General features: G+C 40.2%; 1 protein-coding gene across 1 annotated transcript in view; it reads left to right on the forward strand.

The window, feature by feature from the left end:
• Positions 1–11,853, forward strand: part of ADGRV1 (adhesion G protein-coupled receptor V1) — a 462,684-nt gene that overhangs the window by 168,407 nt on the left and 282,424 nt on the right. The window contains exons 71-74 of the mRNA XM_005871499.2: positions 4,607–4,750; positions 6,710–6,884; positions 7,513–7,648; positions 9,517–10,538. Of these exons, the coding sequence (XP_005871561.2) occupies positions 4,607–4,750; positions 6,710–6,884; positions 7,513–7,648; positions 9,517–10,538 (1,477 nt within the window). The remainder of the gene's footprint in view (positions 1–4,606; positions 4,751–6,709; positions 6,885–7,512; positions 7,649–9,516; positions 10,539–11,853) is intronic.

Here is an 11,853-nt window from a genome sequence, read left to right on the forward strand (position 1 = left end):
CAATCAAGCTCCTTCAGTGAGAGCCCTGACTTACCTCAGGATCAGATTAAATCTTATTCGGAAATTATATGTAACCAGGAAAAATGCCTTGGAAAATGCATAGTGATTATTGGGTAATACAAAGAGTGAAGTATTCACAGATTATAAGTGAATAAGTATATTTCAATTTGGAGATGGGATATTTTTGTCTAGGTAGTAGCAGGCATTTATTTAATCCTTGCAAAGTTCCAGAAATCATTTCAATTGATATACATACACACCCCTATATACACACATGCGCACATACACACACAGACATACACACATGTACATACACTCACAGGATACTTGTTGAAGGGGAGAAATTTAGGCTTTCTTGTGGGACTGGCCTGTGCTCCCTGGAGTTTGGAGGGCCTACATGAACACAGGGGCTGGTATCTGCTTCTCTCTTTGTGCATCTGTGTGGAAAGTGTGGCTCTGACTGTCTGTGATGGTAAAAACTAGAGAAGGCAGTAGACAGCTCTGGCAGATGTTTGGGGTGCGAGTGAAAAGAATGTGTGGATTTCCTGTGAGTCCTGAAGGTACCTCAGCAGTCTTTCTCAGTCTGAATCAAAGAAAGTGATGCGAGTGACTCTTTGTCTTACTCCTTGCGAGGATGGTACATAGCTAGTGTCATTCTGTATGCATAGGAGATAAGTTAATTTATTTCATACATGTGATGCATTATGGCACTGGGAATTAATTATCTCATTGTTGGAAAGGTTGCCCCAGAGGGTAACCAGATTGAAATAATTCTGGGAAAAATCTGTGGGGTGGATTGTGAAGCTTGGTGAAAATCTAAGAAAGGTTGTCGTCTCAGAAGATTGGTGAGGGGTAGAATTCTGAAGTCTTTGAGGAACACCCACATCAATTCCATGAGCGGTCCAGAATTTGAATGCCTGACTTCATGGAAGGATAGTGGTCAGCCAGTGTTAGGCAAGAAAGGACTACATCAGGGAGGCAAAATTTTTGTCATTCTTTCTCAAAGCAATACTTCCTGTCCCCCGTCCCAAACCTTGAATGTGCCAGAAGATTGGTGGGAAGGTCTAAGGGGGACTGAGGGAATATTGAAACATCATACCATGACCCCTTTCCCACTGCAGATCCTGAACCGCAAATCACACAAGAACTAGGATAAACAGGGGAGCTTTTACTGTATGGCTGGTGGAAGTCATGATTGATATAGGTCTGGCCTTTACCTTCCTGAAAGTGACATAAGCTTCAAGACTTCCCCACAACATTGTTTCTTTGTGGAAAGAAACCCCACAAAGCAATAATAGGAGAAAAATGAAGCAGTTTGCTTTTTGTATTCCACTAAGGTTAGCCCACTCAGTGTTGATGATCTTAGTTTCATATAAGTTTATGACCAGTATAAAATAGGCTGCCATTCAGAGTAAGCAATAAACATATTATACTAATTCACACCTGGTATGTAGCCTGTTGATCTTTTGTGCACCCGAGTCTTTACTTTTGTTGTTTAATAAAGGATAAAAATGGAGCTTTTTAGTGACACATGGGTTCCATAATTATTCCCCTGTAGTTCTTTGGGAAATTGACTCAATGCCACAGGCCTATTGTGTCAATTTCTAACCTCTGTTTTCTATAAACAAAAATTCGTAAGACTGGAATAGAGTGCAAAGCTGGGGAAATAAGAGGTGGATTAATTTAACCAGAATATCCTTTTGTTAAGTCTCATTTACAAATGACCAGAGTTTCTTTTAAATGCCGTGTGCTTAAGTTACATAATGTAATTATAAAATTACGCAATAACTTGAAACATCTTCCCACACATATCTGTGTAACATCACCGTCTAAACACCTTCATGTTATAATTTCTGCTAATGAATATGGGGACATTCCTTCAGCTTTTCTAGGAATAGTTTTATTTTATATATCTTATATTGATAGTAAAGTTTCATTTGACACTGAGACATGGCACATAGATGATTTGACCATTCTGTTCTTTCACTAAGCAATGTGGCAAGTACAAAATTATTCTCAGACTATGTATAGGAAAACCCAAATATGTGATAAATGTCACATGGACTGAAACCATTGATCTGCCTAAGTCTGAGGTCATCTGTTGCCAGTGCTACCTGGGGCATTTTGAAAGATGGTAGTCTTTTGATTTCACTTTGAAAGCTTAATAATATAGTTTATAAAAATATGGAACTTTCTTAATAACTATTTGAATCATCTATGAGTTTTTAATACCTTTTTGAACCTATTTTAATTATTTCTATTTTCAAGAGAGCCAACAAAAGTTGACTAACTTATGAACACATGAACGCTTCCTTTTGTTTCTTTATTTTAACATATTTTACTAGTATTAACATATTTAAAATTGCACAGGTTCCTTCTTCCTCTCACATTTCAGGAATGTGGTGTAGGACTAGATAGATTATATTAGGTGTTGCTGTGTCTTCCAAGGTAACTGTGTGGGGCAGGGTGTGATGCACACAAACCAAGGGCAGAATATTTCCAGTGGTCCCCTTCTCCCTTCACACCCTGGATATAATGCATTGCTCTCTGAAGTTTGTAAGATACTAGTTACAAGAATTATGTACCATTCTCCTTGTTCTACCCTCCTGGTAAAAATTAAGACCTTGGACAGGTCAGCCACAGAGCAGGGCAGTAGGTCTTAGAACACAGAAAGTTTCCATTAGGCTCTGAAACTAGAAGACGCGTGGTGCTGATTGAACATCAGGACCTGGGAGTATAAACTGTTGCCTCACCTGGTTAACAGTAGGCTTCTTTTATGAGGTGCATCCTGATGATAAGACTCACTGGCATTATAAAGAAACAAGTCTAAGTTTAAAATTATTTAAGCTAGAATGCGAGGATTTTACATTTGTGGTTGAGTCATTTATTCAAACATTTATTGAGTGTTCACCCTGTGCCAGCCATTGCAATAAGCATAGCCGGTACGGAGGCGACAAAGACACAGTCTCTGTCGTCCTGTTGCTCCTTGTCTAGTGCAGAAGGCCATTAACCGCAGTTACAAAAGCGTGGGTTCGCGGTGTTTGTGCAGGATATCATGGAGCTGTACGTTCTTTCCGTTTGGGCCCAGGTGCGGTCAAGCACGATGGGAACCAGTAGAACAGTATTGGTGATGCAGTCCTGGCGCCGGGGATGGCAGGGCATGCTGGAGAACATGCCCCCTCCTAGTCACCGTCAAGGTCCTTTCCAATGAATCCCCCTGCGTTTCTTCTGTAGTAAACCAGCTTTTCCGCAACTTTGCTGTGACTGCTGTTCGACTTCAATGTCCAGTTACTGTACCCTGGGGATTTGCTGCGGCCACAAGTCTGTGTGTGCTGGCTGCGCTCGTGAGCAGAGCAGCCAGGTAGGGAGGCACAATGATTGGGAGCCTGGCCCTTCCTTCTTTAGGAAATAGGGACCAAAAAAATCCTTAGCTGCCCAGCCAGTGAACTGCCTGGGAAAGAGGGCCTACCCTTAGAAGAGAGGTGGGAAACACAGGAGTGAAGGCAGGACACTGTGATTTATTTCTGTTTCCTTAGCACTGTGGTCGGCAAACTGCGGCTCGCGAGCCACATGCGGCTCTTTGGCCCCTAGAGTGTGGCTCTTCCTAAGCCTTAGGAGTACCCTAATTAAGTTAATAACAATGTACCTACCTATATAGTTTAAGTTTTAAAAATTTGGCTCTCAAAAGAAATTTCAATCGTTGTCCTGTTGATATTTGGCTCTGTTGACTAATAGTTTGCCGACCACTGCCTTAGCAATTGACCTATGATTCATGTTCAGTGAATGCCATTTGGACAAAAATGAAGATGGATTGAATGAACGAGGCATCTGTTCCCCTCATGTCGCGCAACATTTGAAATCACTATGGTACATATTTTGCACATTTGGAGGGTGTGATGTACGTTTAAGAACATTATCTTTAAAAGAAGAATGGACTCCACAGAAGTGGTTATTTATACATTCAATAAAGATGTACAGAGTTTTTAGCAATATTCCAGGTTATGTGGTAACTTGCCTGATCCATTATCAACAACAGTATTTCTGTGGGAAAATGTATTGTATAGTTAAAAATAATCTTTTAGAGAAACATCAATTTTAAAATTCAGGCTTTCCCCTATTTTGTTGGATTCTAAAACTTTGAAAATTGATATTTAATACATGGCACTAGTAATTATTTGTCAAATATTCAAATAATAAGTGCACCTAAATCATTATCCATTTTGAGTAAATATGGATTATTAGTTACTGTCCATGAAGAGGTTTTTCTGGTTTTAGAAGCTGACACTATTCACCTGTGGGCTCCTTCCATTCCTGTAGCACATGATTCTATCACTAATAGTTCTTCTTGTGAGTCTCATTTCTGAGACCACTTGGGAACCATGGAGAATTCGCACATTTGTGTTTTATATACTCTGTTACTATCACTCTTCACCCCACAGTCTCCATAACAGTGATTTGTTTTATAACATGAGGGAAAGGGCATAGATTGATGGAACAGATACAAACGTATGCTGAGGTCATGTGCTAATGACTTATGCCAATGTCGGTATTTTTCTCTGAAAGTTATTTCTTAATACTTAAAGTCATGGATACTGTTTGTTTATAGGTCTTCCTATCACTGGGCTCTAATTTCACCTTGCAACTGGTGACTGTGATGCTTGTTGGTGGACGTTCCTATGGCGTGCCAAAAATTCTCCAGGAAGCCAAATCCGCTGTCCTACCTGTCCCCGAGAAAGCTGCCAATTCTCAGGTAATTGGCCCTGGGTGTGGTACTATCTGGATACCACCAGGGGGCAACATTTATAGGAAGGACTAAGATTCAGAGAATTTTTTAACATTCACTATTACCTTAAATCATCCCATCTGGTGGGGGGATGGGTGGAAAAGGTGAAAGGGATTAAGAAGTACAAATTGCCAGTTATTCAGTAGTCACGAAGATATAAAGTACAGCATAAGGAATATAGGCAACAATATTGTAATAACCCTGTATGGTATCATATGGATACAAGATTTATCAAAGTGATCACTGTAAGGTATATAAATGCCTAATCACTATATTATACACCTGAAACTAATATAATACTGTATCTGTAGTTGAAAAATAAATTTAAATTTAAAAATAAAATAAAAATCTAAGTAATCCTATGAATATCAAAGTAGACATTATGGATATACCATATGAAAACAGTTTGTCAATTTTTGACTTTAGGTAGAATAATATATTTCCTTTTTGGAGTTTTAGAAAGATTGTATCTTGTAAAATTTGAATGTAAAGTATAGAATTTTAAAAATAAGTCACTTTGAGTCAGAATTTCCAAGGTTTTTTCTTGATATTAAATATTTAATATTGCAGTATTTTATATTAAACTAGAGGCCTGGTGCACGAATTTGTGCACGGGTGGGGTCCCTCGGCCTGGCCAGCGATTGGAGCCTATTGGGGCTGTGGGAGGTTGGCCAGCCGGGGGGAGGGGTTGGTGGGAGGGACTGTGGGAGGTTGGCCGGCTGCGGAGGTTGGCTGTGGAAGCACACTGACCACCAGGGGGCAGCTCCTGCATTGAGCATCTGCCCCTGGTGGTCAGTGCGTGTCATAGTGACTGGTCGACTGATCATTCAGTTGCTTAGGCTTTTATATATATAGATAATTAGAATTAGAATGAAACATCAGTTAATATTTCAGTCTTTTTCATCTACTAAACTTGTGAATATTTGCCTTTCATTTTCGAGGCTCCTATGGCAAGTTTGTGCTGATATAGGCATAGTGGTTGAGCACTGACCTATAAACCAGGAGGTCATGGTTTGATTCCCAGTCAGGGCACATACCCAAGTTGTGGGCTCAATCCCCAGTAGGGGGCGTGCAGGAGGCAGCCAATCAATGATTCTCATCATTGATGTTTCCATCTCTCCCTCCCTCTCCCTTCCTCTCTGAAATAAATAAAAATATATTTTTAAAAAAATGAAAAGAAAAAAATAAAATGGGGAGAATGAGTCTTAATATAGAATCGTTGATCATGTGGTATCCCAAATTTATAGATAATGGGACCAAAAGAGGTAAACTGATTTGTCCAAATAAAGCCAGGAATCTGGTTTTATTCTTACTCATTGACCAGAGTTAATTCATCTATAAATCATCTCAGGGTACCCTGGGAAGGTTGCCCTTAAAGAAAATATCTTACTTTATGTGAATGAAAAAGATGACTATTTAAAAAAATCTTTGATGCTTTCTTATCCTCAAAAATAAAAGAAAGATATTCAATTGAATCAAAAATCTAAAAGAACCTTAATAAAAAAAATCTAGTTCCTGGTGCTCATTTTATAAACAAAGACTATATTATTATGTCTTAGAAAGATGTCAAATTTCAGTTCTAGACAAATTGGGTTTCATAAAGACCCATGAACAAGTCGTACTACACTGCCAGTTTTAATCCATTGCTTTCATTTAACCATAATTACATTTGTTTGGATATTGTTAATTCAAAGGACTACATTTTGATTTAAAGAAATAAAGCTATATACTATAGTCAAAATTATAAAATAGAATAAATTATCAAGTCTCAGATGTCATTTCTTAAATATTACTCTTTAATTGAATATATTCTAAAACAGGAAAAATATATTGTGTAAACAAAGAGGAAGTTGACTTTTAATCTACTCTCCAGAAAACAAGGGTCTATAGAGAGAAGTTAAATATTCTCAGCATGTTTTTCCTCAGGTGGGATTTGAATCGAACGCCTTTTCCCTCATGGACATCACTGCCGGAACAAGCCAAGTGGTGATTTCTAGGAGAGGCACCTATGGCTCCATCATGGTTTCCTGGGTGGCTGGATATGCTCCTGGGTTAGAAGTGCCTGAATTTATTGTTGTTGGCAACATGACCCCGAAACTGGGTGAGTTGTAGGTTTTCTAAGATCTGCTCTGTAACACATGGAGGTATGTAATTGGCCTCTAATTTTCTTGGGTCTTTCTTATTCTGGGAAAATGACCTGTTTGTTTTGTAATATAGCTTGGTGAGGATGAGAGAAAGTTTATTCAGTCAAATTAAAAATTTCATACCTCACTGGAAATAGTGGTCACTAAGCTCACTTTATGTATCAGGAGTTTGTTAAAAGCAGTTCTAAAAACTTAAATTGGATCATACAATAATAAAAATAAAAAAGGCACACCTTTGTGTTCATGTACATGTTCACCTGAATATTTGACAGTAGAGCAACTGTTACTTAATCTACTTTCTTTTTCAATTATACCATTAGTTTTATGAGGGTCAGTGAGATGAAATGTTAGAGGGTTTGACCTGGACCAGGGATTGAAGACAGGGTAGAGGAGGCAGCGTTTATGTGTTTTAGTGAGCTTGCTGTACGTTTATTTCCCTCTCTCCCCACCTTTAAAATGTTTCTCTTTTCGTAGCCTGTAATAGAATTTTGGAAAAGGGAGTATTTCACTACATCTTTAAGAGCCGAATCCCCATTGAAGAACTCAGAAAGGATACCCTACTTCCCTTTTCATGTTTCCTTTCAGGGAGCCTTTCCTTTTCCCACGGAGAACAAAGTAAAGGCGTCTTGTTGTGGACGTTTCCCAGCCCTGGCCAGCCAGAGGCCTTTGTCCTTCACCTCTCAGGAGTCCAGAGCAGTGCCCCTGGCGGGGCCGAGCTTAGGTGAGATGTCTCTGAAGAACAATCTTTAATGTATCTGTTGAAACAGAAAAACACACACACAAGAAAACAACAAAAACAAAACACGCCACGAGATTACTTTCCCTGAAGCATGTGCAAAAACAGTTTGTTGTGGAGTAACACATGGCCTGCATGCCAAAGATGCCATGGGGGCAGGCTGACTTCCCCAGAGGCACCGCCACCCTTCGCCTTGCAGACAGCTCACCACCATGGCCTCTGATTCCAGAGGGTTGGCCCAGGGTAACATCTCCAATAAGAAATGGAATGGCAAAGTCACCTATTTTCAAAGGGGCTGCCTTTTGAGAAGTACCGTGGGGCCTTGACTTACGAGTGTCCCGACTAACGAGTTTTTTGAGATACCAGCTGTCTCTCGGCCGATTTTTTGCATTGAGTTGTTAGAGTAATTTGGGTTAACGAGCTCCTTAACGAGCTCAGTCTCGGAACGAATTAAACTTGTAAGTCAAGGCCCCACTGTAACTGGAAAATACCTGCTTTCCCCCAGGGATTCAGAGTAAGAAGAAGCTGTCACAATAGAGTAATAATATGATTTTTGCCATTGGCTCTTTTGAATTTAATTTAAATCAGAATACTTGCAGGTAAATATGTTCAAGCCAAAAGCAATTTACTTTTCTCATGGTTGGGAAGGGCTTGATCAAAACAGTAGAGGGCAGACGTTAGCACAGACTTACGGAGTTAGTCTGGCCACTTACTTGCCACAAGTTAGCTCATTTTGCCACTTACTTGCTGTGTGACTTGGGGAACGTTACAGGATCTTTCTGTTCCTCAGTTTACTTATTTGGAAAGTGGGAGGGAAATGTATGGGTAAAATTGGTGTGTGTTCAAGTGTGTTTCTGTATATAATATGTTCATGTGTGGGAGATACTGGTTGATAGCATCAAATATGGCTTTAGTTCATACTTATGTCATTTCAAAAGTGTTTGGCCATAGAATGTATTTTAGGGCAACAAATTCAAATGCTTTTTGCTTTAAGAATGATATGTGTTTACTCTTATTCTTCACAGTAGCCTTATGACATAGATACTATTTTTAGTCCCACTTTATAGATAAAGAAAGTGAGTCACATATAGATTATGTAACATACCTAGCGTCACACAGATAATAATGGTTGGGGCCATGATTCGAATCTAGCTCTTAACCATTGTGCTATGTGTTATCAGTGCTTTACCATAGAGAGTGGTGGATCCTAGGGTGTCCTTCCTAAAGGCATTCAAATTCAGAAAAAACCCCAAAAACTGTTAGTCAGAGAAAATATGCCTGTGGTCTGGATTAGGCTGATGTTACTTCTGACATAATCATTAACTCACAACAAAACTCTACAGGATACAGCTAAGGATTAATCATGCAGTCATGGAAGTTTTCCTCCAGTCCACATATAAAATCCCAGTAGCATTTGTGTGAGGGAATTGGCCCATTATGATACAAGGATTTTGCATCCAGCAAGGGCAACTATTTCTATTTGGTAGATAAGAAACCTGGCTGACATCCAGAACGTTCTAAGAATTTGTGGTTTCCTGTGCACTGCTCATAACAGAGAGCCTGGCGTGTCAGACCCTTCAGAGAGCTGCTCTGGGCTGACTGGAGAAGCAGAGCAGGCACCTCTGAGCTCCTCACTTTGCTCAAACGTGTTAGGGCCCCTTGCCACTGACAGCAACTCCTGTTCTTACATTTCTCGTGCTCTGATTTATTCATCAGCAAGTACTAGGGTTTTATGGAATTTGAAAGGGCATGTCATTTTTAAGATGCCCACCTGCACAGCATCTTAAATATGTGAAAAATGAATCTCTGCTGTGGTATTTCTATTTTCATCATTTCTTTTTTTTTTTTTCCAGATCAGGTTTCACTGTTGCCGAAATTGAGCCAATGGGAATCTTTCAGTTTTCCCCTAGTTCAAGGCATATCGTGGTGTCAGAGGGTACTCAGATGATCAGATTACATGTACAAAGACTCTTTGGGTTCCACGGCAATCTTATTAAAGTTTCCTATCAGACAACCGCAGGAAGTGCCAAGCCACGGGAAGATTTTGAGCCTGTTCAGAACGGGGAGCTGCTTTTTCAAAAATTCCAAGCCGAGGTTCATTTTGAAATAATCATTATTAATGACCAGCTTCCCGAGATAGAAGAATTTTTTTACATTAATCTAACGGCAGTAGAAATTAAAGGATTGCAAAAGTTTACAAAAACCAACTGGCGCCCGCGCCTGAATCTGGATTTCAGTGTGGCAGTGATCACAATACGGGATAACGATGACATAGGTCTCGTTCCCATCGGAACTGACTCCTCCACCGCACACCCCGACATGACCAAGGTAACTGCCACTCCACGGGCAACTGCACTGGTGGCCACTGATACTGGGGCAACTGCGAGCCCTGAGACACCTGTCACCCGGCCCGAGGTGGCCACTGGAACTGCAAATGTTTTCATTCATGGAGCCTTTAGTCTTGGGCCGCCCATTGTTTACGTGGAGGAGGAGATGAAGAATGGGACATTTAACGCAGCAGAAATTCTTATCCGAAGAACTGGTGGCTCTACTGGCAATGTCAGTGTAACAGTTAAAACTTTTGGTGAAAGATCTGCTCAGAAGGAACCACATGCATTGCCCTTTCCTGATGCCTATGGACTGTCCAACCTAACGTGGGCGGTAGAAGAGGAGGACTTTGCAGAACAAACTCTCATCCTTACATTTGCAGATGGAGAAAGAGAACGGAAAGTATTGGTTCAAATTTTGGACGATGATGAGCCTGAGGGGCAGGAATTCTTCTACGTGTTTCTCACAGACCCACGAGGGGGAGCACAGATTGTGAAGGGGAAGGATGACACCGGGTTTGCAGCTTTTGCCATGATCATTATCACAGGTATCTCTCTGGAGGGATGGAGAGAAAAAGGTACCACTTTTGTGGTGTAGGATTTTTTTATAAGATCATGCTATCTTTAATTGAAAGAGTGAATTATTTGAATTACTTTTAAAAAAATATATTTTATTGATTTTTTACAGAGAGGAAGGGAGAGAGATAGAGAGTTAGAAACATCGATGAGAGAGAAACATCGATTAGCTGCCTCCTGCACATCTCCCACTGGGGATGTGCCCACAACCCAGGTCCATGCCCCTGACCGGAATCGAACCTGGGACCTTTCAGTCCGCAGGCCGATGCTCTATCCACTGAGCCAAACCGGTTTCGGCATATTTGAATTATTATAGTAATTCATTAAACATTGTTTTCCCAGACTTGTAGACAGAGAGCAGACTGGTGGTTGCCAAAGGGGGGAAAGGTTAGGGCAGTGGTCGGCAAACTGCAGCTTGCGAGCCACATGTGGTTCTTTGGCCCCTTGAGTGTGGCTCTTCCACAAAATACCACGTGCGGGCGTTCATGTACAGTGCGATTGAAACTTTGTGGCCCATGTGCAGAAGTCGGTATTTTGTGGAAGAGCCACACTCAAGGGGCCAAAGAGCCGCATGTGCCTCACGAGCCGCAGTTTGCCGACCACTGGGTTAGGGGATTGGGTGAAAGAGGGGAAGGGGTTAAGAAATACAGAAGATAGTTATAAAATATTCATGGGGATTTAAAGTACAGTATAGGAAATATAGTCAATATTTTGATAACCACCTATGGTGCTAGGTGGGTATTGACGATATCAGGGGAAGCACTTTGTAAAGTATATAATTATCCAACCACTATGCTGTATACCTGAAATTGATACAAAACAATATTGAAAGTAAACTGTAATTGACAAATAAAAATGGGTAAAAAAGAACAAAGAAAACCACATAGTCTTCCTATGGCATGGACCCACACCATGAACATATGATGCTGTTCTGAGGTGCTAGGCTAGAACTGAATGGACTGTAAATGTCACTTAGCTCAGAGCTAGTTAAACAATCTATACTTTCACAATATATGGAAAACCTTAAACATACGTAAGTCCATGTTCTTCCTCTGGAATATACTTAATTTAGTCATCCAGGTACACAATTGCCTATCCTGTTTTGAACCCTCATTCTGGATTACCCAACCACTTTCAATAATCCATCCCAAAGTCTAAGATCTCATTATCAAGAAATTCTTTGTATCTGTTGGGAAACAGATTAAAACTATCTTCTTTTGTTTTTGTTTTGGACCAATGCAGTATATTACATAGCTTTTTTTTTTTTTTTTTTTTTTTTTTTTTTTT

This window comes from Myotis brandtii, unplaced genomic scaffold, assembly GCF_000412655.1.
Source record: "Myotis brandtii unplaced genomic scaffold, ASM41265v1 scaffold344, whole genome shotgun sequence".
NCBI lineage: Eukaryota > Metazoa > Chordata > Mammalia > Chiroptera > Vespertilionidae > Myotis > Myotis brandtii.